Below are 25,996 nucleotides of genomic sequence, written 5' to 3'. Positions count from 1 at the left end.
GAGCATGGCCAGGTGTGGACCAAATCCGCCCCTGCCCCCCCAAAAAAAAGACTCACATAAAAATAATACACTTTTTTTTTTTTTTTCTTATCACATCCCACCTAGTAAAACCAAGATCTCCTTTTAAGATTCTTGAATTCTTGGTTGATGGCTTCAATTCTCTCCTAAAAGTGCTAAGCTGGCACTGGAATGGAGAGCACTGAGGGGTTGGAGAGGAGGAGGAGGAGTTGTGCCATGTTTCTTTGTAGACTTTTTGTCCCTTTATTAGAAGAGAGTATGGTAGTGAGAGATCTCTTTTCAGTCTGGCAGCCTAAAACAGCAGAAGCCCCTGTGTCAAGAGCCTAGCCAGAGCTCCCCCTATTGCTAAAATATGTTTACACCTTTCTTTTTTTCTTCTTACACTTTTCACTCTATTACTTTTCCCCCTAGCAGAAGGTGTTACCCCAAAGATAAAAACCAAAACATGTATCCCCCTGTAAAGGGTAGGACCCTTCTCTATTCAGATGAAATAGAGAACTAAAGGCCTTCTTTGCTCTACTGAAATAGAGGAACTAGGTGGGTTCTACCAGATAAGAACATGTTACATCAGGTAAGGATTCCCTGACACAAAGTTGAGTCAGCAATAAGTTGGGACATCAATCCTAAGTATGTGATTTGTTTTTGTTTTTGGGCCATTCCCAGTGATGCTCAGGGGTTACTCCTGTCTATGCACTCAGAAATGCGCTCCTGGCATGGGGAACCATATGGGAGGCCAGGGATCAAACTGAGGTTCGTCGCTGGGTCAGCCACGTTCAAGGCAAACACCCTACAGTTTGTGCCAACCGCTCCGGCCCCGTGATATGATTACTGTTCAGGTGGATGCAATGCTTGCATTGTTGTGCTATTAACCAGTGAAATGTTGAGTTGTTGAAGCCTGTAAACATTCTATATGAAACTGCTTGATATATAGATTTTTTTTTTTTTTTTGGTTTTTGGGATACCACCTGGCAGCAACTCAGGGGTTACTCTTGACTTTTACACTCAAAATCGCTCCTGGCAGGCTCCAGGGAAGCTTATGGGATGCTGGGATTCGAACCACCGACCTTCCTGCAGCAAGGCAAATGCCTTACCTTCAGGCTATCCTCCCGGCTCTGTGACCTGGATATTGACTGGGTCGAATTAAACTTCCTATTAATTTTTCATCATCTTGCATTATGGAGGTGGTCTACTGACTTTCAGCGCCAACATTGGTAAACTAGGACCCCAACAGCAGTTTCCCAGGTGGATTTTTTTTTTTTTTTGGTTTTTTTTTTTTGGTTTTTGGATCACACCTGGTAGTGCTCAGGAGCTCCTCCTGGCTCTACGCTCAGAAGTCACTCAGAGGTTCGGGGACCATATGGGATGCTGGGATTTGAACCACCCACCTTCTACATGCAAGAAGGCAAACGCCTTACCTCCATGCTGTTTATCCGACCCGGTGACTGGATATTTCTAATGTACTTCCCGGGCTTGCTAACTAAAGAGGGAAGATAAGGTAATGCAAATAAAAACTAGAGCACTGTTTCTTCCACTATAAACTAGCTTGGGTTTAAAAATAAAGCTGGTGGGGCCTAGAGGGAGAGTATAGAGTGTAATGGTGCTTCCCTTGCAACCTGGGTTCGATCCTCTAAATCCTTTATGGTCCCCCTAGCACTGCTGAGTAATTCCTAAGTGCAGAGCTAGGAGTAACCCCTGAGCATAGCAGCATGTGTCTGCCCCCAAAAACGAACAACAAAACAAAACAGCAACAAAAAATAAAGCTGTGGGGGTTGGTAGTTTATTTGCCTTGCACATGGCAACACCTCTCTCTCCCCAAATAAGTAAAAGTAAAATCCAGAGGAAATGAGCCATTTGAGTCAAATCTGCTGTCTTAAGTTCTGGTGTCTTTAGCACTTAGCAAAGCTACCATTTTTTTTTTTTTTTTTTTTTTTTTGGTTTTTTGGGCCACACCCAGTGACGCTCAGGGGTTACTTCTGGCTATGTGCTCAGAAGTCGCTCCTGGCTTGGGGGACCATATGGGATGCCGGGGGATTGAACCGCGGTCCGTCCAAGGCTAGTGCAGGTAAGGCAGGCACCTTACCTCTAGCGCCACCCGCCCCGGCCCCAGCAAAGCTACTAAGTACTGAATTAACACCTGGAGGTTGAGCATTCCAGATTTTATTTTATAAATGTCAGTCTTCTCAATAGTATAGTGATAGTATAGAGAGTAAGGCATTTGCCTTGCAATTAGCTGACCTGGGTTCAATCAGCAGTCCCCCACCTGGTCCCATGAGTCTCCTAGGAGTGTGATCCTAGTGGACACAGACTGTAGTAAGCCCTAATCACCACTAGGTATGACCTAAACCCCTCCTCTCCTCAAAAATCTTGACATGTAATATATTTATATCAGATGAAGTATAGAACCTCACAATAATAATGTGAGAAAAAAAAGCAATGGATTTTTTTTTTTTTTGGGACCACACCGGGCGGCACTCAGGGATTACTCCTGACTCTGCTTTTAGAAGTCACTCCTGGCAGTCTCAGGGGACCATATGGGATGCTGGGAATCGAAATCTGGTCTTTCCTGGGTCAGACATGTGCAAGGCACATGATATCTCTCAAGTTCCATTGCAATGGATTTTATATGGGATTTATTTTCTTTGGTAAGGTAAAGCACTCTACCTTCTTTACTAACTATCCAGCGTATTATGTGCCATGTTTGGTACAATTAGTGGTTTTCTTTTTTTTTTTTTTTTTTTTTTTTTTTTTGGTTTTTGGGCCACACCCATTGATGCTCAGGGGTTACTTCTGGCTGTCTGCTCAGAAATAGTTCCTGGCAGGCACGGGGGAACATATGGGACACCAGGATTCGAACCAACCACCTTAGGTCCTGGATTGGCTACTTGCAAGGCAAACGCAGCTGTTCTATCTCTCTGGGCCCCAATTAGTGGTTTTCTGATTGACCAATCTCGGGAGTTTGCTAGCTAAACAGAGAGAGAGAGAAGGTTCAAAGTATACTATGCTTTTATGTTTTGTTTTTTTTGTTTTTTGTTTTTGGGCCACACCCGGTAACGCTCAGGGGTTACTCCTGGCTATGCGCTCAGAAGTTGCTCCTGGCTTGGGGGACCATATGGGACACCTGGGGATCGAACCGCAGTCCATCCAAGGCTAGCGCAGGCAAGGCAGGCACCTTACCTTTAGCGCCACCGCCCATCCCCGATGTTTTTGTTTTTATTGAAAAACCTAAATGCTAAAGATTATGAAAGAAACAGAAGAGGGCCTGAAGAGCAGCTTTAATTTGAATGTATATCTAACTGGTATCAAAGAAAGTAAGTTGGGGTTTGGCAGTTACACCTTCCAGATGTAGGCGACATATCAGCCTGTGCCTGTTTAGTATTTTTTCAGGAAGCTCTTGGATATTTCTGAGGGTGTTTGCTCACATACAGTTGAGGAACATGCAGTATACACGTTATATATGAGAAGGGTACTTAGGAGTATATTTTGTATGTTGATGAGAGAAGGGTGACTGGAGATGAGGGGGGCTCCATTGCTGTGTCTGCCCACTAGTTGTTTGGCTGGGGCCCTGGGTTTTATCTTGCAGGGTTTTAATTTAACTGCAGTTTGTAAATTTGACCATTGGGGAAAGTAGATGCATAATGTTGCAGATCGTTTTGATTATTTGATTATATTAGTTTAAATGTGTTGGAATTTCCTCCCTCCCTCCTCCCCTTCCCTCCCTCCCTTCCTCCCTCCTTCCCTCCATTCCCTCCTTCCTCCCTCTACCCCTCCCCCCCAAAGGGCCTCACCCATGCATATGAAAAACAAGTGTTTCTTGCTATGCTGGACTAGCTTATTCAGACATTGATAATTTTTAATTTGGTGACTGTAGACCAGTATGGCATTTTTGCATTTTGCCTGTGGCAACTAAATCTATCTGGCAATGTATACTGATCAGGACGGGAGGGTTAGAGCTTTGCACTGACAGAGCCTGAAGTCTGCCCTCATAGTACTTCCTGCACACCACTTGGTGAAGGCAGCTGCCATTCCTCTGCCCTGCCTGCCAAGCTTGGCCCCCAGTCCGCCACTACCACAACAGGGAAAAATCTGTCTTAATGTGAAATACTGAGTTATCAAAACATAAATTGATAATCTTGTTTTTCATGCTTTTACTGTTAATAAATATATTGAAAGCCAGGTTTCCTGCTTTACTCTGTGTGGTTTTTTTTTATCAGTTGAGGTTATTTTTTTCCCTTTGTTTTTGGGTCACATCTGGTGATGCTCAGGGCTTACTCTATTCAGGAGAGACTTCTGATGGGGCTCTGGGGATCACATGGGGTGCCAGAAATCAAACCTGGGTTGGCTGTGTTGAAGGCAAGCGCTCTACCCACTATACTATCAAGCTGACTCCTGTCTACTATGCTTTTTATTAACCCTTTGAATGGCATTTGGTCTAAGATAGTAATGCCCTGCCTTCAATACTAATATCTGAAACAAGCGAGCAAATTGAACCTAGTACATTAAAACTGAAATTGGAGCTAGTATGTGAGGTACACGCTTGAAGTGCTATAAAAGTTTAAAAAGAAGTTGAATAATGGAGTTTTTTTTTTAGCCGTGGAACATTTTGTACTTGTAAATAAATGGAACTTATATTGACTTAAAGGTTTTCTTTCTTTCTTTATGGTTTTGGGGTCATACCCTCTGGTACTCAGGAGCAGCTTATGCTATGCTTAGGTAGGAATTACTCTGGCAGGTTCAGGGGAGCCCATATGAAATGCTGGGATCACACCCGGGTTTGGCCTTATGTAAGGCAAATGTCCTGTGTGCTTTCCTTTCATTCTGGTCCTTTTCTTTAGATCATAATTTTTAGAGGGTTACAAATACCTTCATTAAGTTGATGAGTCATTTTCTATTAGCCTAACTTTTTTTTGGGGGGGTGGGGGACACCTGGTGGCGCTCAGAGGTTACTCCTGGCTCTGCTCTTAGAAATCACTCCTGGTAGGCTTGGGGGATCCTCTGGGATGGCAGGGATTGAACCTGGTCAGACGCGTGCAAGGCAAACACTACTCACTATGCTATTGCTCCAGCACCTAGTTAGCCTAACTTGTATAGTCAGTGATTAAGTAAATGTTGGTTTTAATACAGTGCTCTGCAGAGGAAATGTGGGTTATTGGATAAATCTTCAGAAAAGTAGTTTGAGGTTAGGGAACTGCATTTCAGGATGAAGAGAAAAAAGCCTAAATGATGAGAGATCTTATTGGGGGGGCATATCTGGCAGTGCTCAGGGGTTACATTTGGCTCTGCACTTAGAAATCATTCCTGTCAGGCTGGGGAACCACATGAGATGCTGGGGGTTGAACCTGGGTCAGCTGCCTGCAAGGCAAATGTCCTAGCCACTGTGCTATCACTCTGTCCTAAGAACAACTTTTTGTTTTGTTCTTGGGTCATACCTGTTGACACTCAGGCATACTCCAGGTTCTTCACTCAGAAATCACTCCTGGCAGGCTTGGGGAATCATATGGGATGCTGGGTATCAAACCCAGGTCAGCGACATGCAAGGCACATGCCCTACCCACTGGCCTTGAAGAGAAATTTTTTATCTAACAAATAGAAGTGGAGGAAAATGGTAAGAAAAACTGATGGTATTTGTGGTCTCCTGGAGGACACTGTTAAATAAGCCTTCAAAGTTTTTGTTTTTGTTGTGTTTGGCTGAAACCTCATATATGCAAGTGCTTTACCTTTCAATTTTTCCTCCTAAATAAACATTTCAAGTAAAAGCTAGAGAACTGGGACCGAAGTGGTGGCACAAACGGTAAGGTGTCTGCCTAGGATGGACTGTAGTTCAATCCACCGGCATCCCAAATGGTCCCCCAAGTTGGGCGATTTCTGAGCGCATAGCCAGAAGTAACCCCTGAGTGTTACTGGGTGTGGCCCAAAAACAAAAACAAAAACAAAAAAAAAGGGAAAAATAAGACATCTACAGGAGTAACCTTGATTTTATTTCTAAAAGGTGAATTATTTTCAAGGAGTTTTGTTAATACAAAACATATAATACAACATATCTTTCTATTGCTTAGTAATAATCCTGACTGCTGGGACCAATCGATGGCGCAGCGGTAAGGTGCATGCGACTGACCTAGGTTCAATCCCCCGGCGTCCCATTTGGTCCCCCAAGCCAGGAGTGATTTCTGAGCACATAGCCAGGAGTAACCCCTGAGTGTCACTAGGCTTGGCCCAAAAACAAAAAAAAAATCTTGACTGCTTTTTTTTTTTTTGGTTTTTGAGCCACACCCGTTTGACGCTCAGGGGTTACTCCTGGCTATGCGCTCAGAAATCGCCCCTGGCTTGGGGGGACTATATGGGATCGAAGTCCTACGCTAGCTAGCGCTTGCAAGGCAGACACCTTACCTCTAGCGCCACCTTCCTGGCCCCTGCTATTTTTGAGTATCTCTTGACTTAAGGAATTAAATTAATTCTTACCTTGTAGGCTTTATTGTAATTCTTGTTTCCTGGTTGATACCTATTACAAATTCGATCTCACCAGATTGAAATCTCTTAAAAAGCTTAATTAAAAACAACCTGAAGCATGATGCTGCTTCCTGTAGTACCACTAGGCATGGCGTTTGCATCAAGTCATTTTGGGGTGCTTTATGAAAATGCTCCCGAAGAGTACATTTTCTGAATGGCCTTTTTGGTTTTGTTTTTAAGGGTATGGGGGGGGGGAGGTCTTGCTCTTATTAATGTTTACAAGAACTGGGCTACAAAACTACATTTAGTAAAGAGGAGATATCTCCTGATGCAGGGCAGATGTTTTCATGTCAGGTCTGAGAATTTTGGGATCACTTGGAATGAATGACCCATTGTAATCATCATGTTTTCTTTATATTGAGAATAGGTAACTGAAATGAGTGGTAACTATATTTGTGTGTGATTTGTTTACGATAGTTGGCATTTAAATTCTCTTATATAGTAGAGAACTTTTTGGTTGCCACTATAAACCTAAGGCACAGTGGCTTCCCCCTCAATTTTTGCTTCAACATACGAAATCTAGAGTGCCATAGTTCACCTACAAGCACCTTTAACCCGTGAATGGTATTTGCTTCATGTTTGAACAACAATGTTTTAACGTACACTGTCTTCACTAATATTGTAACTACTGTCTTACAGATTGACTTGATGCAAAACATCACAAAGGCTCCATAATATACAGTATGCGATTTTTGAGGTATGAGCTTTAGAAACTTACCTCTCATGTGGCATGTACATCAGGCTTTTAACTGCAGTTTAATCATTGGGGGGAAATTGATGCATTTCTTCTTTTTTTCTTTTTTTACATATTACTTTTAGAGTTTCAAGGGGGCACTGGAGGTATTTTTGGATCTTTAGGTTTCTTAATCTTAACAGATTTTTTTTTTTTATCATTAAGATGAGATTCTGGCAGATGATACAGCCCTGGTTTAACATTCATGCCTGCCTTGTGGAATTCAGATCTTCATTTTCTATTTTTGCCTTGGTTGCTTCTTTTAAACTCTCATCTCCATTCTTTAGTGGTTTTCTGTTTATTGGTTTGGGATGATTTTACTAGTGCTAATAGCCTGATATATAAAAATTCTAACAGGCTAGATGTTTAAAGTTAGAAATTTCTTAAAAATGTTGAACAATTTTATGCTTTTATTTCCTGAATACCTTTAAATCTGATTGGAAATGTTTTGATCAGTTTGTATTAAAAGAATTGGGGGCCAGAGAGATAGCATGGAGGTGTAAGGCCTTTGCCTTTCATGCAGAGGTCATCAGTTCGAATCCGGCTTCCCATATGGTCCCCCTTGTCTGCCAGGAGCAATTTCTGAGCTTGCAGCCAGGAGTTTCCCCTGAGCACTGCCGGGTGTGACCCAAAAACCACCACCAAAAAAAAAAAAAAAAAAAAAAAAGGCAAAACAAAAGAATTGGGCAACATAGGAGTTTACTAATTTACTAGACAGCTATGAGATAGTGGTTCTTTCTTAGGGAGATTTTTGGTTGTATTTTTTTTTTTTTTAAATATGGAACGCTTCACGAATTTGCGTGTTTGGTTGTATTTTTAAAACTCAGATTCTAAAAACAAATCTTAATTGCATATAACTCAATTGGGAAGTTGCTCAATTTTTTTTTTGTGGCCTCTCCCCGCCCCCAACGAAGTTGCTGCTTTTTTTTAAGTTTAGTGAAATTGTTTTTTTCCAGCGAAGAATTTAAAATTAGCTGCTATATTACTGAGAGTAAAAATTGTACTTACTTGCTTGTTCATGAGCTGCTCTACTGTTGTTATATTGGAAACCTTGAGTTCATTTAGTATTATGGTCATGTTAATTGTGAGTATCCCCTGTAAACTTAAGTTTGATCCTTACAAACTAGACAGGAAATTTTGCACAAAAAAACTGTGGTGGCTCGGAGATTACAGTGTACAAAGTCAGATAATGGTGGAGCTAGGATTTGAGCCCAGATCTTTTCACCAGCAAGCAATACATAGATGCGTAATAGTGTGATAAACATAATGATAACAATCTTTTTGAGACCTCAGGAGCTTGGTGCTTCAGAATTTTTTTATTTGTTAACAGCTTGTTTTTAAGATTATGTCAGGTGCTTATAGAAAAAGTCGTACTTTTATTTATTTGGGTGCATTTTTTTGGTGGGGGGGTTGCACATTCACTCATGTTCAGGGCCTCTAGCTCTGCTCTCAGGATTCACTCTTGGTGGATTTGGGGGACCATAAGGGTGATGGGGACCGAACCCATGTCAGTCACATGCAAGGCAAGTGGCCTACCCTGCTATCACTCTCGCCCCAAACTCAGACTCTACTTGTACATTTTTAGATTATTTTCCAAAATTAAGTTAAAAATTAAGGTTTATTGTAGTGCATATTCTATTACATACATACATTCTATTACATACATACATAATAGTTTAAAAAGTTCTCACACTTCCTTGAGTATTAAATTCCTTTAAATCCGTACAATATACTTAGAAAATATCCTTTCCTACCTTGAAATCATACTTTTCCTTATGTTGAAATATTGAGCACTGTAAAGTATTACGTAGTGAAACCTGAATGGAGGTACTCCATTGTAGAAAGTTACACAAGGTTTATGAATTTAATAGTTCAAAGTTAAAAATTTTTAGCAATAAAATTAGACTTGGGCCACTTAAATTTAATTAGACCTGTTGGCCTGCATTGTATATTAACACTTATTGCAATAAATACAGATTGTGTCTCTGATTGAGCCTTAGTATTTTAGTGGGTAGGAGAATGAATGGATGATTAAGGAAGACCTAAAACTCTGCCTTCATTTTCATACATGGTAGAGAGGAGCTTGGTGATGAGGAATATAGGTTAGTTTCTGTTATTGTCTTTATCTTTTCCCTGCTAATTTTAAAGGATGTTTTTAGTCTCAGAAGTGAACCTACCTACCTTTAACACCCCCAGAAGGTTGTTCTCAGATGAAATGTTAGTAGGAGTGAAATTTTTGTTGGTCTTGTTGCTACTTTTCATATTGCCATAAAGCACCTAGTGTTGTCTTAATTATTGACACTGGTGGTTGGAAGAATGAGGACTTATGAATCTTAGCTTCCTGTTTTATTAATGAGATCTTTGAGGCATAGAGTTAATCCTAGTACAAGGACACTGATTTTATTCTGGGACTTGATAGGAATGCCCAGCTATCAAGACATACAGATAAAATTTGTATTTTAAATAGTCCTGGACTGTAGCACTCATTCAGCTTTATTAAAAGTCTTTTTATTTTCCTTCTCTTTTAGAACTGAAAATCAAATCCAGGGCATCTCACATGTACATTATAGGCGTTTATTACTGAGCCACACATCCTTGAGTCTTATTTTTGTTTCATCTTTAAAATTTTAAATAGGGCCAGCGAGGTGGCGCTAGAGGTAAGGTGTCTGCCTTGCAAGCGCTAGCCAAGGAAGGACCAAGGTTCAATCCCCTGGCATCCATATGGTCCCCCCAAGCCAGGGGCAATTTCTGAGCCCTGAGATCAAACGGATGTGGCCCGAAAAAGAAATTTAAAGCATGCAGCTGACCTAGGATGGACCACAGTTTGACCCCCTGGTGTTTCATATAGTTCCCAAGCCAGGAGCCATTTCTGAGTGCATAGCCAGGAGTAACCCCTGAGCGTCACTGGGTGTGGCCCAAGAACAAATTTTTTTTAAATAGATACTCTTCATAGTTAAGGAATTTTCAGTGAAGTCTTTGCTGTTGCAGTACATTAAAATAATTTTGCTTTAAAGCTAATGTATTCTAAGGTCCTATTAATTGAGCTTGCTTTTAGATAATTATTTTATAAAATTTTCCTATAAAATAATCAGATTAAAAAAAATCAGTTGAGGGCCCGGAGAGATAGCAAAGCTTCTCCAAAAAAAAAACAAAAACAAACAACAACAACAACAACAACACAACAAAAGGGCCCGGAGAGATAGCACAGCAGCGTTTGCCTTGCAAGCAGCCGATCCAGGACCAAAGGTGGTTGGTTCGAATCCTGGTGTCCCATATGGTCCCCTGTGCCTGCCAGGAGCTATTTCTGAGCAGACAGCCAGGAGTAACCCCTGAGCAATGCCGGGTGTGGCCCCAAAACAAAACAAAACAAAACAAAAATCAGATGAGAAAGAATGCCTCATTGTCCCTGAGTTAATATTTGAAAAATAGTTTTGAAACACATTGCTTTAATTTTTACAATCATATGGCTAATTTTTCCATGAATTAACCCTCTGCTTGTAGCATCTTTTTGGAAGAACTCTTTGTTTTTTTTTTTTTTTTTTTTTTTTTTTGGCCACACCCGGTAACGCTCAGGGGTTACTCCTGGCTATGTGCTCAGAAGTTGCTCCTGGCTTGGGGGACCATATGGGACACCGGGGGATCGAACCGCGGTCCGTCCAAGGCTAGCGCAGGCAAGGCAGGCACCTTACCTTTAGCGCCACCGCCCGGCCCCTGGAAGAACTCTTTATCAAATAGCTTGAAGAGACTCCTGGACCAGGGTGATAAGTTTGCCCCATTTTGCTTGGGACTAAGGGAGCTGTAGGATACAGGAATTTCAGTTCCAACAAATGGTCTAATTGCTAGCAAAGTGGAATGAGTTGGTCATTCTTTTTGTTGTTTTTTGTTTGGAGGGGGAAGCATACATAGCAGTGCTCTGTATTCAGAAATTACCCTGGAGGGCTCAGGAATTATTCTGGATACCACATGGATGCCAGGATTAGAACTGTCTGCAAGGCAAAGTCCCTATCCCTACTATCTCCCCTCTCCTTGCCCCTGTTGGTTATTCTAATCTTTTTTTTTTCTTTTTGGGCCATACCCAGTGATGCTTGGGGGTTATTCCTGGCTATGCGCTCAGAAATGGCTCCTGGCTTGGAGGACCTTATGGGACGCTGGGGGATCAAACCATGGTTCGTCCATCTGTTTGTCCTAGGTTAGCGTGTGCAAGGCAAACACCCTACCGCTTGCGCCACTGCTCAGGCCTCTTCTAGTCCTGTTTTTATTTCTGTTTCTTAATGAGTCTTTAGAGTATCAGAAGGGCAAAAACAAAACAAAACAAAACCTCCCTTGGCATTTTATTCCTTCTTTCCTACTTGGGACAAAGTAGATTGAATTCGTACTTATAATAGTAACTTAAAAATTAGAAAGGTGGGAAAAGAGAGGCTTTTATTTGAAGTTTGATTTATGATTTGAGCTATTACAGTGTCTAAAGTCTTAATCTTACTCTCTTCTCTTTACAGAACTGATAGTGCATCAGCCGACCCAGATAATTTAAAATATTCTTCATCCAGAGATAGGAGCGTGTCTTCTTCCTATGGACTGCAGCCTTCAAATTCAGCTGTGGTGTCTCGGCAAAGGCATGATGATACCAGAGTCCACACTGACATACAGAATGATGAAAAGGGTACATATATACACATATGAGTGTGTGCATACATATTTATATTATTGCTAGTGGCATTTTTGTTTTTGTTTGTTTATTTTTTGTTTTCATTTGTTTATTTTTTGTTTGTGGTCTACACCTGTGGCCTTCAGGAGTTACTCTTGGCTCTGTGCTCAAAAATTACTCATGGGTTGGGGCCGGAGAGATAGCATGGAGGTAAGGCATTTGCCTTTCATGCAGGAGGTCATTGGTTCGAATCCCGGCGTCCCATATGGTCCCCCGTGCCTGCCAGGAGCAAGCAATTTCTGAGCCTGGAGCCAGGAATAACCCCTGAGCGCTGCCGGGTGTGACCCAAAAACCACAAAAAAAAAAAAATTACTCATGGCAGGCTTGAGGGACCATATGAGATGCTGGAGAGGCCAGAGCCATGTGCTAATAAGCAAATGCCCTACTTGTTGTGCTGTTGTTCCAGTCCCAACTAGAGGCATTTTTTTTTTAAAGAGGCATATTTATTTATTTATTTATTTATTTATTTATTTATTTATTTATTTATTTATTTATTTATTTATTTATTTTGGTTTTTGGGCCACACCCTGTGACGCTCAGGGGTTACTCCTGGCTATGCGCTCAGAAGTTGCTCCTGGCTTCTTGGGGGACCATATGGGACGCCGGGGGATCAAACCGCGGTCCGTCCTAGGCTAGCGCAGGCAAGGCAGGCACCTTACCTCCAGCGCCACCGCCTGGCCCCCGGCATATTTATTTTTTATTTTTTGAGTCACACCCGCCCATGCTCAAGGATTACTCCTGGCTTTGCACCCAGAAGTTGCTCCTGGCAGGCTTAGGGTCATGTGGGATGCCAGGAATCGAACTGGAGTCTGTCCAGGGTTGGCCGCTGTAAGCAAATGCCCTAATGCTGTGCTATTGCTCAGGCCCCCCAAAGAGGTATTTTAAAAACTTTTTTTTTAAACTTTTCTTTTCCTCTCTTCTAGTAAATTTAAAATGTAAATATTAAATTGTTATTTTGATTCTTTATAATATGTTTATCCTCTTTAAAAAATTTAAATCTTCTTTCTTTAAATGAAATAACAGAAATGCAGTTTCCTTGTTATCCCCCCAGTCCTGTAATATGGTTTATCCCCAAGGCTGCAGTTGTTTCCTACTACTTTCCCATAGATTTCAAAAAGGCTTTTTAAAGCCCCAAATCTGACTTAATTTATTTCCCCACTCATTTACTTTTTTTATTTTTTTATTTTTACTCATTTACTTCTAAAGATACTAACATACAATCAAACTGACTGCAAAGATGCGGCAATACAGTTAAGGAGTAGGGATTTTGTAGCTAGGTGGTTCATGAAGCCCTCAAGTTAGGAATTGATTGAATGGAATAACCGTATTAAATATTGATGTTGCTGTTTTTAGGTGGCTACAACGTCAATGGAGGATCTGGGGAAAATACTTATGGTCGGAAGTCGTTGGGGCAAGAGCTGAGGGTCAACAATGTGACCAGCCCTGAGTTCACCAGTGTCCAGCATGGCAGTCGTTCGCTAGCCATCAAAGACATGAGGAAATCACAGGGTAAGGCTGGACAGACTGGCATAGAGCCCACAGCTTCTCTTCTTCAACTCTTTTTCCTTACTGATGCTTTGTACTGGGATGTGCCACCAATGGCCTGCACTGTGTGAGGGGTCAGTTTATTGTGAGTTGAAAGATGTGCAGACATTTGCATTCCTTTCTGTAAACTTTTTTTTAGTCTTTCATCATTTTTGTGTTTTGCTTGCTGGTTAGTTTGTTTTTAGGCTGTCTCAGGGACTACTCTTAGAGACTTGGGGGTTGGGGGTTGGGGGTTGGGGGAAGAGACGACCATATGGTACCAGCAACAGTACCTGGTGTTCCTGCATGCAAAGCCTGCTTTCTGGCTCATCAAGCTGTCTCTCTGGCTCCTCATTTTTTTAGTTTTTGGGCCACACCCCAGGGGTTACTCCTGGCTATGCACTCAGAAATCGCTCCTGGCTTGGGGGACTATATGGGACGCTGGGGGATCGAACCATGGTCCATCCTAGCACTTGCAAGGCAGACACCTTACCTCTAGCGCCACCTTCCTGGCCCCTGGCTCCTCTTTTTAATGATTGTTTTCTAATCCCTGCCCTATGACAAGAAAAGTTTTTTTTTGGGGGGGAGGGACACACCCGGTGACACTTGGGGATTACTCTTGGCTATTCACTCAGAAATCATTCCTGGTTTGGGGACCATATGGTATACCAGGGGATCCAACTGTGGTTTTTCCTAAGTTAGCTGTGTGCAGGGCAAACCTCTACCGCTGTGCCACTGCTCCGGCCTAAAAAAAAAGTTTTTTTGTTATTAATAGTTTTTATTTTAATAAAAATAATATTTATTGAAATTTATTATTTATTAAAATAAAATTTAATAAATTTATTTAATAAAATAAAAGTTATTATTTATTAAAATAAAAATTTAAGTGGATTACAAATTATTCACAGTAGTATTTTAGGTACATAGTGACTTTGATTCAGGGGCATTCCATCCACCAATGTTGTCCTCCCTCCACCCCTGTTCGCAGCATGCATCCCATAAAGCCCCTTCTTTGCCCCCAGGCTACTAATATAAGTGGTTCCTTCTGTGTTGTAGATTGGGAATTGATTCTGTTGTAGTTGACTTTGGATTTTGGTGTTTAAGTCTGATCATTTTTTATTTCTACTCAATATTAATTCGACTTCAACAGCAAGATTCTGAACACTCAACAGTGCAGTCTCCTGATAGGACAGGTATATTAACTGACTGCTGATCTCTGGGGCAGAAAATAAAGGGGCAAATATTTTCCAAGAGGTACTGCTGCTTCCATGAATTGAGCTATGCAGTATCTAAGAGCTGCAACCAAGTTGCCAACAAAGTTCACCTAAGTCACTGCCCAGATTCCTGGTTACATCTTGATTTCCCAAGACCTGAAAATCCACAGGTCTAAATATTTCTCTTGATCTATACTATATTTCTTCTTTGTTTCTTTATTTAAACATCTTGATTACATATATAATTGTGATTAGGTTTCAGTCATGTAAAGAACACCCCCTTCACCAGTGCAACATTCCCATCACCAATGTCCCAAATCTCCCTCCATCCCACCTCACCCCCACCTGTACTCCAGACAGGCTTTCCAGTTCCCTCATTCATTCACATGATTATGGTAGTTCTCTGTAGTTATTTCTTGTTTTTTTTTTGTTTGTTTGTTTGTTTGTTTTTGTTTTTTTGGGCCACACCCGTTTGACGCTCAGGGGTTACTCCTGGCTATGAGCTCAGAAATCGCCCCTGGCTTGGGGGGACCATATGGGACGCCGGGGCATCGAACCGAGGTCCGTTCCTTGGCTAGCACTTGTAAGGCAGACACCTTACCTCTAGCGCCACCTTCCCGGCCCCTCTGTAGTTATTTCTATAACTGCACTCACCACTCTCAAGAAAAGTTTTAATGCTTTGAATTCTCTTAAAAGTGAGAATCTTGGAGATGATTTAAAGATAGGGTTTTCCTAATCAATGTGGGTTACTGAGGTTACATTGTAGAGCAGCTGTGGTTAGGGGATTGGCCCTTTAAAGCCCAAGCCCCAGGGCTGAAGTGAGTTCTAAACACAGGCTCTACCCTTTTGCACTGGTCCTGAGTTAACCTCCAGTTTTAAAAAACAAGTATTTTGGGTAAACTTTCAGACATGGGGTGATTAAGTGATTAAGGATATATACTATATCTGAAGAATTTGTTTGACATCTCAGGCTGGATAGATAGTACAGCAAGTAGGATACTGTCTTGTACGCAGCTGACTTGGTTTGATCTTCAGTATTCCATATGGTCCTCTGAGTACCATCAGGAATAACTGAGCACTGCTAGGTCTGACCTAAAACCAAAACAACCCTAAAAAGAATCTTTGAAGTCTTACTAAAATGTCAGATAGAAACTGGAGAGCTCTTTCCTCATGGTTAGCAATACTTCAATGTTTGTCCTGCTGAGAATATGTGACAGCAGCTCATCAGAACCTCATTGTAGAAAAATTTTGATATGGAGATGTAGGAGAGGTTCCTGCCCAAGTAAGACTTGATCCTTTCCTATAGAGGTTCTATTCCCTACCTGCGCCATTTACCTGAATGTGGAAAGCAGCTTAGAAAATATTTAACCTGTATCTTTTGAAAATATTTTAAAAATGGATTCAAAGTCATAAAGTTATTTATGATTGCGTTTCAGGTGTACAATGTTTCAACACCAATCTCTTTACAAATGTCCTTAAGCCTGCCTCTATGGCAAGCACTTTTTCTTTTTTCTTTCTCTTTCTTCCCACATCCACCTTTTAGGCACCATGGTTTATAGTACTATTAATGATAGCATTTCATGCATGTTCCTCTTTTCAACATGAATTTTTGGTCAAGAGACTTCTTCCTACTATCATGCCTTAGTGAGATTCTTTGGAGTTTGCCTGGGACTTTTTATGTTTTGATTAATACAGTATCATGGAACTTTCATTCATTGAGCTTTTGTGGTCTAGCTGATTAGAATTTTTGGATGTATTTAAATTAGATTAAGTTAGGTTTCTCTGCTTATTTCTTTTCTTTTCTTTTCTTTTTTTTTTTTTTTTTGGTTTTTGGGCCACACCCAGCGGTGCTCAGGGGTTACTCCTGGCTGTCTGCTCAGAAATAGCTCCCGGCAGGTATGGGAGACCATATGGGACACCGGGATTCGAACCAACCACCTTTGGTCCTGGTTGCATACATCCTGCTTGCAAGGCAAACACCACTGTGCTATCTCTTCGGGCCCTTCTGCTTATTTCAAAATGTTTATATTAACAGAGCGATCGATGTCTTACTCTGATGAGTCTCGACTGTCGAATCTTCTTCGGAGGATCACCCGGGAAGATGACAGAGACCGGAGACTGGCTACAGTAAAGCAGTTGAAAGAATTCATTCAGCAACCAGAAAACAAACTGGTGAGCACAGGATGTTTCGAAATGCTGGTCACTTTTGTATTTCTTTAAGCTAGAGAATGATAGCTAGAGTGGTTTTTAAAAGGAATAAGATTTGCTTCTAAGAGAAACAACACGGTAATGTGAGTCCAGTTAGAGAAATAACTACATTGACAACTATCATGACAATGGTAGTGAGTGGAGAAATAGAATTCCTGTCTTGAATACAGGTAGTGGGTGAGGGGGGAGGGAGAAGAGGGCATTGGTGGTGGAAATGTTGCACTGGTGAAGAGGGTATTCTTTTTTTATAACTAAAAACCTACAAACATGTTTGTGATCATGGTGCTTAAATAAAGATATATATGTGTGTGTATATATATATATATATATATATCATATAGTTTTGGGGCCACACCCGGTGACGATCAGGGGTTACTCCTGGCTATGCACACAGAAATCGCTCCTGGCAGGCTCGGGGGACTATATGGGACGCCAGGGATCAATCCCAGGTCCATCCTGGGTCAGCCGCATGCAAGGCAAATGCCTTACCTCTGTGCTATTGTTCCAGCCCCAATAAAGATATTTAAAAAAGCCATAAAAGTAAACCAAAACCCCCCCTTTTTTTTGCGGGGGAGGGGTGTGTGGATGGGTGGGTCACACCTGGCAGTGCTCAGGCTACTCCTAGCTCTTTGCTCAGAAATCTCTCCTTGCAGGCTCAGGGGACCATATGGGATGCTGGGATTCGAACCACCATCCTTCTGCATGCAAGGCAAACACCCTACCTCCATGCTATCTCTCTGGCTCCAAATAAACCAAAACCTTTGAGTTTATTTTATTTATTGATGGATTGTGACCATATATTTCCTTTGAATAAATTAAAAAGTCTAACACCATGAAAAAGTATAATTGGTGACTGGGAATAATGATAACAAGGATTCTTTCAACTAAAATTTGGAGGAACAGGCTGGGGAAAGATACAGGGAAGTGCTTCCTGTAATCCTCACCTCAGTTCTCTGTCACCTTTTTATGATCTTCTGATCATAGAGACAGGAATAGGCCGTAAAGACTGGGCATGGTTCAACCACTCTTATGTGCATATCCCCAACTACCAAAACATCAAAAACAACCAATCAATACAGCCAACAACAACCCCAAATTCATAGGCTTCAGAGCTGGAGCGATATAGTACAGCAGGGAGAAGGTGCTTACCTTGTATGTAGCCTGCTGATTTGAACCCCATATAAGGTAACTCCAACACTCCCAGGGGTCACACCTGAGCACAGCTGGAGGAGGCTTCAAAAACACTCTCATTTCCCCCCCACCAAACTTGGAGGGGTGGGGTACATGTTAAAATAAAATGTTGTTACTAAAAGCATAGGAACCTGAAGATTTTCTGTTCTTTTTTTAAAGGTCCTAGTCAAACAGTTGGATAATATATTGGCTGCTGTACATGATGTGCTTAATGAAAGGTAAGCAACAACATTGTTTAAATTGAAAAGATTATGAAATGGAGTTTTAGAAATTACTAAAAAGATAAGCCCATTGCTTCATTTATTAGGAGCAGTGTTTTAATATTGTAGTGGGTTGTCATAATTTATATAGTAAAGTGTTTATTCACAAATTACTATTAGATACCAATAGAATCCCCTTGAAAGGAAGTACCATCTTTTTTTTTTTTAAAGAGTAAACATGATTGAATAACTGGACATTACTTTGTAGAATGATGAAAGACAAAGGCTCGTAAGACTGTGATTAACTTTCATTAACTATATAATTTTGAAATGACTTAAAGAATAGAGGGGAGAGGGAGCTTCTTCCTTTGGACCACAGTGATTGGAACCATCTGTTCTGCTGGGATTCTCCAAAGGTGGATGGTTATTTCATAATGTGGTTTCCAGAGAACTGCAGTGTTGGAAAGTTCCCAAAATCCAGCTCAGCAGGTGACAAACCTTCATCCTTTTGGATGATTTTATTTCATACTTATTTAAGTCAGTGCTGTCACCCTTTAAAGTTTTTTTGTATTTAATTATTATATCCTATTATACTTTTCCATTGGGAAATTGTTTATACTATACATACATCATTAGTATGTTAGATCATTTCTTGCTGCTCGCCTTTTTTGTGAAAAGTTATATAATGTTGAGGGAAAATGTGAAACCTAATAGGAATTAGATTATTTCTGGACCTTTCCTGTCTCTAGAGTCGATCTGTAAAAGAAAAATACAATATCTAACATGTAGGTTGGCCATTTCAGGGTAGAGAGAAAAATATTTGAATTGGATAAGAATTCAGCCTTCTGTGTAGGTGGAATATAAATTAAAAAACATTTAAGACTTTTCTGAGGTTATGTTGTCCTTGTCCTGGTTGAAACTTTGGCTTTCTTATGTTTTGTGCTTGTTTGCATTGATGTGAATACAGCAGCAAATTGCTTCAGGAGTTGAGACAGGAGGGAGCATGCTGTCTGGGCCTTCTTTGCGCTTCTCTCAGCTATGAGGCCGAAAAGATCTTCAAATGGATTTTTAGCAAATTTAGCTCATCTGCAAAAGATGAAGTTAAACTTCTCTACTTATGTGCCACCTACAAAGCGTTAGAGACTGTAGGAGAAAAGAAAGCCTTTTCATCTGTAATGCAGGTAAGAATGAGTGGGAAGGGGCTGGTGTGATAGCATAGCAGTAGGGCTTTTGCCTTACACAGGGCTGACCTGGGACAGATCCAGGTTCAATCCTCAGCATCCCATAAAGTCCCCTAGCCTGCAGGGAGTGATGTCTGAGTGCAGAGTCAGGAGTAACCCCTGAGCATCAATGGGTGTTGCCCCCAAACAAACAACAACAAAAAAGAATGGGGAAAATTCATGTATTTGGGAAGAAAAGTATACTTAACAGATGTCCTTGAACTGGAGCTTAAAGAAAATTTAGGATAGAGGGTAAATATTTATTATTGATATGTAGATAAGATTTCTTTTTTCAGACTAGAAATATGCCAGATAGTACTTGAATTGCTTGTGTGAGCCTTGAATTTATTTTCCAGCACCACAAAAAAGCAAAATAAAAAAACAGAAACAGGGTATCTTTTTCTCTGAATTTGAGTGAAGACAACATGCAAAAGAAAAAAAAATTAAAAATAAAAAAGAAAATTTAAAAATAGACAGGGCTGGGGTTGGGGAGATAGTATGGAGGTTAGGGCATTTGCCTTGCATGCGAAAGGACAGTGGTTCGAATCCCAGCAATCCCATATGGTCCCCTGTGTCTGCCAGGAGTGATTTCTGAGCGTAGAGACAGGAGTAACCCCTGAGCACTGCCAGGTGTGACCCCCCCACCTCAAAAAAAAAAAAAAAAAAGGAAAAGAAAAAAAAAGACAGGGCTGGAGTGATAGCATAGTGATAGAGCATTTGACTTCCACATGGACAACCTGAGAACCACACTGGTTCAATTCCTGTCATCCCATAAAGTCCCCCCAAGTCTGCCAGAAATCAGTGATTTCTGAGCACAGAGCCAGGAGTAACCCCTGAGCACTGTCAGGTGTGGCCCAAAAACCAAAACCAAAAACAAACCAAAACCCAGGGGCCAGGGTGGTGTAATAGCACAGTGGTAGGGCATTTGCCTTGCACATGGCTGACCCGAGATGGACCTGGGTTGTCCCATATGGTTCCCTGAGCTTGCAGAGAGACAATTTCTGAGTGCAGAGCCAGGAGTGACCTCTGAGTGCTGCTGGGTGTGGCGCCCCCAAAAGACCACCCCCCTTTTTTTTTATTGGTCATACCTAATGCTGGTCAGGTTATTTCTGGCTCTTTGCTCAGAAATCACCCCTGGCAGGCTGGGGGACCATATGGGATGCCTGGAATCAAACTGGGTCCCTCCCAGGTCGGCTGCATGTAAGGCAAGTGCCATTCATACCACTGTGTTATCGGCCCCAGTACATTTTGATAGTTGTTTTATTCCTACATGAACATGTGCTTAACTTATTTGAAGGTGTGTTAACCTATTTGTATAGGTGTGTTGACCTATATGAAGATGAATTACACTTAACTGTTCACTCCCTAATGCTTTAATAGAAATCTCTTATGAGAAAAAGTAATCTTTCTAGTTATTATAATCATACCTAAGAAAATTGGTATTATATAAGTAAATCTACATTCAAATTCCTATAGTTAGCCTTATGACATTTAAGGTCTCTCTTCCTCCCTCCAACCCCCCTCCAGGTTTGGGGGACCATATGAGATGCTGGGCATCAAATTGAGGCTGACTGTGTGCAAAATAAACACACTACTGTGCTATTCTCCAGCCCCTGTTATTTCATATTGGGGAAGTGATTTGGATCACACCAATATTGCTTAGAGAGACTATGTCTTTTTCTGCTCAGTCACTACAGCAGTGTTTAAGGGACTGCTGGTGCCGGGTTGAGCCTGTGCCTTTTTTATGCAAAGAATGTTCTCAGCCCTTTGAGCTTTCTGCAGCTTTCTTGAACCTCCCATGCTTTTGTCTTATTTGACCTATGGCTCATTAGGAAGACCTTAGTCCTCTTGTATGCCAGATTATTTCTATAGTTTTTTTTTTTTTTTTTTTTTTTGGTTTTTGGGCCACACCCGTTTGACGCTCAGGGGTTACTCCTGGCTATGTGCTCAGAAATCGCCCCTGGCTTGGGTGGACCATATGGGACGCCGGGGATCGAACCGAGGTCCTTCCTTGGCTAGCGCTTGCAAGGCAGACACCTTACCTCCAGCGCCACCTACCCGGCCCCATTTCTATAGTTTTTTATATTTCTCTTGTTTAGCAGAATATTGGAGATTTTCAGTTTGTCTGATTGTTACTTCCTTTTTTTTGGGGGGGGGGGGCGTGTCAACCCAGCAGTGCTGCCCAGGTTATTCCTTGTTCTGCAATCAGAAATTACTCTTGGCAGGTTTGGGGACCATATGGAATGCCTGGAATTGAACCTAATTTGGTGGAATGCAAGGCAAACTCCCTACCTGCTGTGTTTGGGTCCCTGGTTGTTACTTCCTGACTGAACTGAGATATTTTGCTTGTGAATACTTAATGGGTTAATACAACTGTTTTATACTAGCTGTCTTGTAACTTGAAGCTTTCTTAATTTTTGAGATGAAGACATATATTGGTTGAGGTTTTTTTTTTTTTTTTTTCTTTGTTATCAGTTAATAATCTGTGCCTGATACAATGATACCATTGGAAGATCATGATTTTTATTAATGTTTCACTCAGTGATTTGAGCATCTTTCCATATTCTGTACCTGGTATTTTTCCCCTCCCACCCTTATGGCTTTTGGGCTATGCCCAGTAGTGTTCAGTACTCACTCCTGGTGTTGCTCCAGGTATCATATGTGGTGCCAGGAATTGAACTTGGATCAACAGCTTACCTGCTACACTCTCTCTTCTAGCCCCAGCATTTTATTTTTATAAAGATGAATTTTTCTTGCCTTGCATTTGGCTGATACAGGTTCAATCCCTTGTACTCCCAAATGGTCCCCTGAATACTCTGGATGTGACCTTAAAAAATAAAAAAGAGGGGCCGGAGAGATAGCATGGAGGTAAGGCATTTGCCTTTCATGCAGGAGGTCATCGGTTCGAATCCCGGCGCCCCATATGGTCCCCTGTGCCTGCCAGGAGCAATTTCTGAGCCTGGAGCCAGGAATAACCCCTGAGCACTGCCAGGTGTGACCCAAAAACCAAAAAAAAAAAAAAAAAAAAAAAAAAATAAAATAAAATAAAAAAGAATGGGGTCAGAGAGATAGCATGGAGGTAGGGCATTTGCCTTGCATGCAGAAGGGCAGTGGTTCAAATCCCGGCATCCCATATTGTCCCCTGAGCCTGCAAGGAGAGATTTCTGAGCGTAGAGCCAGGAATAACCCCTGAGAGCTGCTGGGTATGACCAATAACCCCCCCCCCCCAATATTTTCTTAGCTGTGTAAGCCATATATCAATTTTAATAGTTTGTCAGTGTATGGTAGGAATATAGGCTTGTGTTGTGGCTGTACAATCTTTTCTTTAGCCATTCCAGCTTAAAACGGGTACTAATATCCTAAGACACAATCTATAAAATTTCTACACAGTGAACCAGAGCAGTAGTGCATGAGGGGGATGCATGCTTTGCTGCTGACCTGGATTCAATCCCCATTACCCCCACATGGTCTTTCAAATACTGCCAGGAGTAATTCTTGGTTGCAGAGCCAGTGTAACCCCTGAACATCACTTGGTATGGCTGAAAAAAAATTTTTACACTAAAGTGTAAGATTTGTGTTCTCTCTCTCTGTCTTCTCTCTCTCTGTCTTCTCTCTCTCTGTCTTCTCTCTCTCTGTCTTCTCTCTCTTTCTCTCTCTCTCTCTCTCTCTCTCTCTCTCTCTCTCTCTCTCCTCTCTCTCTCCTCTCTCTCCTCTCTCTCTCTCTCTCCTCTCTCTCTCCTCTCTCTCTCCTCTCTCTCTATCTCCTCTCTCTCATATATATATTTCCCCCCTCTGGTTTTTGAGTCACACCTGTTGACGCTCAGGGGTTACTCCTGGCTCTGCGCTCAGAAGTTGCTCTTGGCAGGTATTGAGGGCCACATGGGATGCTGGAATTTGAGCCACCGCCTGTTCGAATCTGCTGCGTACAAGGCAAACGTCCTACTGTTGTGCTATCTCTCTGGCCCATTGCTCTGTATTTTTAATTGGAAAATAATTGTAATATCTTTAGACAAGTTTTAAGTTTTTGTTTTTTGGGTTTTTTGGGTCACACCCAGCAGTGCTCAGGGGTAACTCCTGGCTCTATGCTCAGAAATTGCTCCTGGCAGGCTCGGGGAACCATGTGGGATGCTGGGATTCAAACCATCGTCCTTCTGCATACAAGGCAAACGCCTTACCTCCACACTATCTCTCCGGCCCCAGAAGTTTTAAGTTTAATAAGCACAGTTTTTTGTTTTTTTTTTGAGCCACACCCTGTGGTGCTTGGGTTACTCTGACTCTGTGTTCAGAAATTGTTCCTGGCACGCTCGGAACTATATTGGATGCTGGGGATCAAATTCAGGTTGGCTGTGTATAAGGCAAATAAATACCCTACCCACTGTGCTGTTGCTCTGGCTTCACATGTTAGTTTTTTATTTTTTTAGGCCACACTGTTGACGCTTGGGTTATTCCTGGCCATGTGCTCAGAAATTGCTCCTGGCTTGGGGGAACCATACTGGACACCAGGGGATTGAACTGAGGTCTGTCCTAGGCTAGCGCTTGTAAGGCAGACAGATACCTTATCTCGAGCACCATTGCTCCGGCCCCAGTTTTCGTTCTTGAATTATCACATAGTGGGACAAGAGTGATAGTATAGGCCCGGAGAGATAGCACAGCAGTGTTTGCCTTTCAAGCAGCCGATCCAGGACCTAAGGTGATTGGTTCAAATCCTGGTGTCCCTTATGGTCCCCTGTGCCTGCCAGGAGATATTTCTGAGCAGACAGCCAGGAGTAACCCCTGAGCATCACCAGGTATGGCCTAAAAACCAAAAAAAAAAAAAAAAAAAAAGATAGTATAGCAGGTAGGCCAGGGTTTGATCCCTGGCACTACATTTGGTCCCAAGATAGCAGAAGATGTGATCTGAGTGCAGACCTAGGAGTAAGCCCTTAGCACTGCTGGGTGTGGTCCCCCAAAAGTAAAATTATTTTTTGGGCAACATCCGGTGGCGCTCAGGTGTTACTCCTGGCTGTGCGCTCAGAAATCGCTCCTGGCTTGGGAATTTCGAGGGATCGGATTGTGGTCCATCCTAGGTTAGCGTGTGCAAGGCAAATGCCCTACTGCTTGCGCCATTGCTCCTGCCACAAATTTTCAGATACTTTTAAACACAAATAAACCATACTTAACATACTAAACCCCCCCCCCCCGTGTGTCTTAACTTTCCAATAAACTTTTCTTTTAGAAAATAAATTATCACATGGCATTAAAAATATATAATATATATTATATATTAAAAATATATAAATATAAAAAATGGCACTTAGAAATTATAATGTAAATAAATTATTAAGGAAAAGAAAAATCATTTGATTCCATCTGAATATCTCAGTGAAAGAAATTGTTTTACCTTTTTTGGGGGACGACTACTAAATGTATATACTATAATTAGTTTTGGACTTAGACACTGTCAAATAACTAATGTAATTGATCAGTGCTTTTTCTATTTTGTTGAACAATTGATTTGTTTCTTTTACTTTTTAGCTTGTAATGGCCAGCCTGCAGTCCATTCTTGAAAATGTGGATACACCAGAATTACTTTGCAAATGTGTTAAATGTATTCTTCTGGTGGCTCGATGCTACCCTCACATTTTCAGCACTAATTTTAGGGTGAGTTCTTAGTTCTCTGTCGTTTTAGATGTTAGGGTGATAGTTTAACATTTATGGAAAACCTGGGAAATTAGATACCAAAGCTTCTGCTCCTTAGTGTGTAGTCAGTGAAGTTGAAGATGACAATGAATGGTACTTTAGCAGATTACCACAAGGGGCCAAGTCATAGTCCAGAGGATAAGGCACTTCTGGGTTTGATCTGTTACCCCATGTGATTCCTGGACACAGAGCCAGGAGCAAGCCCTAAACACTGCCAGTTGTGGCCCCAGAAATCATCCAGTCAGCCAAACAACCACCAAAAAAATCCTCCAGAAATAAAATAAAAAATATCATGATGGAGCTGGGTCATATAATCCACTGTAGAGTCATGCTTTTTCCTGAGTGATGTCCTGGTTTTGATTCCTGGTTCTGCCTTTTCATGCCCCTACCTCTCCCCAACCCATCTGTGGGATAATTGGGGGGGGGAGGGGAAGCACCCAATGTTTTATCAGTCAAAAATAAAGCTTTTTTTCCCCCCCCTCTACCCCCCCCCCCCCATTTGGGTAATGTCAGGGAGGTAGAACAGAAGATGCTCTTACTTGGATCTTCTGCTGTGCATGGGGACTACAAGTGGGATAACAATTGAGACATGACCATGATAAATTCCCTTTTCTTTCTGTAGGACACAGTTGACATCTTAGTTGGATGGCACATAGATCATACTCAGAAACCTTCACTCACCCAACAGGTATCTGGTAAGTCTCCATGCATATCCGCCACTTAGCTATTGTGGGCTGCTGAGCCAGTCCTTGTAAGATTAGCTCTTGATCCTGTGTTTCTGATAATGCCATAAAATGGAT

At 41.6% G+C, this 25,996-nt stretch overlaps 1 protein-coding gene across 1 annotated transcript in view; it reads left to right on the top strand.

The window, feature by feature from the left end:
- The window catches only part of SMG1 (SMG1 nonsense mediated mRNA decay associated PI3K related kinase), a 120,940-nt gene that overhangs the window by 20,516 nt on the left and 74,428 nt on the right, over nucleotides 1–25,996 (top strand). Inside the window, exons 2-8 of the mRNA XM_049789256.1 lie at nucleotides 11,752–11,915; nucleotides 13,314–13,469; nucleotides 16,734–16,870; nucleotides 18,257–18,315; nucleotides 19,265–19,478; nucleotides 25,032–25,157; nucleotides 25,819–25,891. Coding sequence (XP_049645213.1) covers nucleotides 11,752–11,915; nucleotides 13,314–13,469; nucleotides 16,734–16,870; nucleotides 18,257–18,315; nucleotides 19,265–19,478; nucleotides 25,032–25,157; nucleotides 25,819–25,891 — 929 coding nt within the window. The remainder of the gene's footprint in view (nucleotides 1–11,751; nucleotides 11,916–13,313; nucleotides 13,470–16,733; nucleotides 16,871–18,256; nucleotides 18,316–19,264; nucleotides 19,479–25,031; nucleotides 25,158–25,818; nucleotides 25,892–25,996) is intronic.

The sequence above is a fragment of the Suncus etruscus genome, chromosome 15 (genome assembly GCF_024139225.1).
Source record: "Suncus etruscus isolate mSunEtr1 chromosome 15, mSunEtr1.pri.cur, whole genome shotgun sequence".
Lineage (NCBI taxonomy): Eukaryota > Metazoa > Chordata > Mammalia > Eulipotyphla > Soricidae > Suncus > Suncus etruscus.
This window is presented reverse-complemented; position numbering and strand designations above follow the sequence as displayed.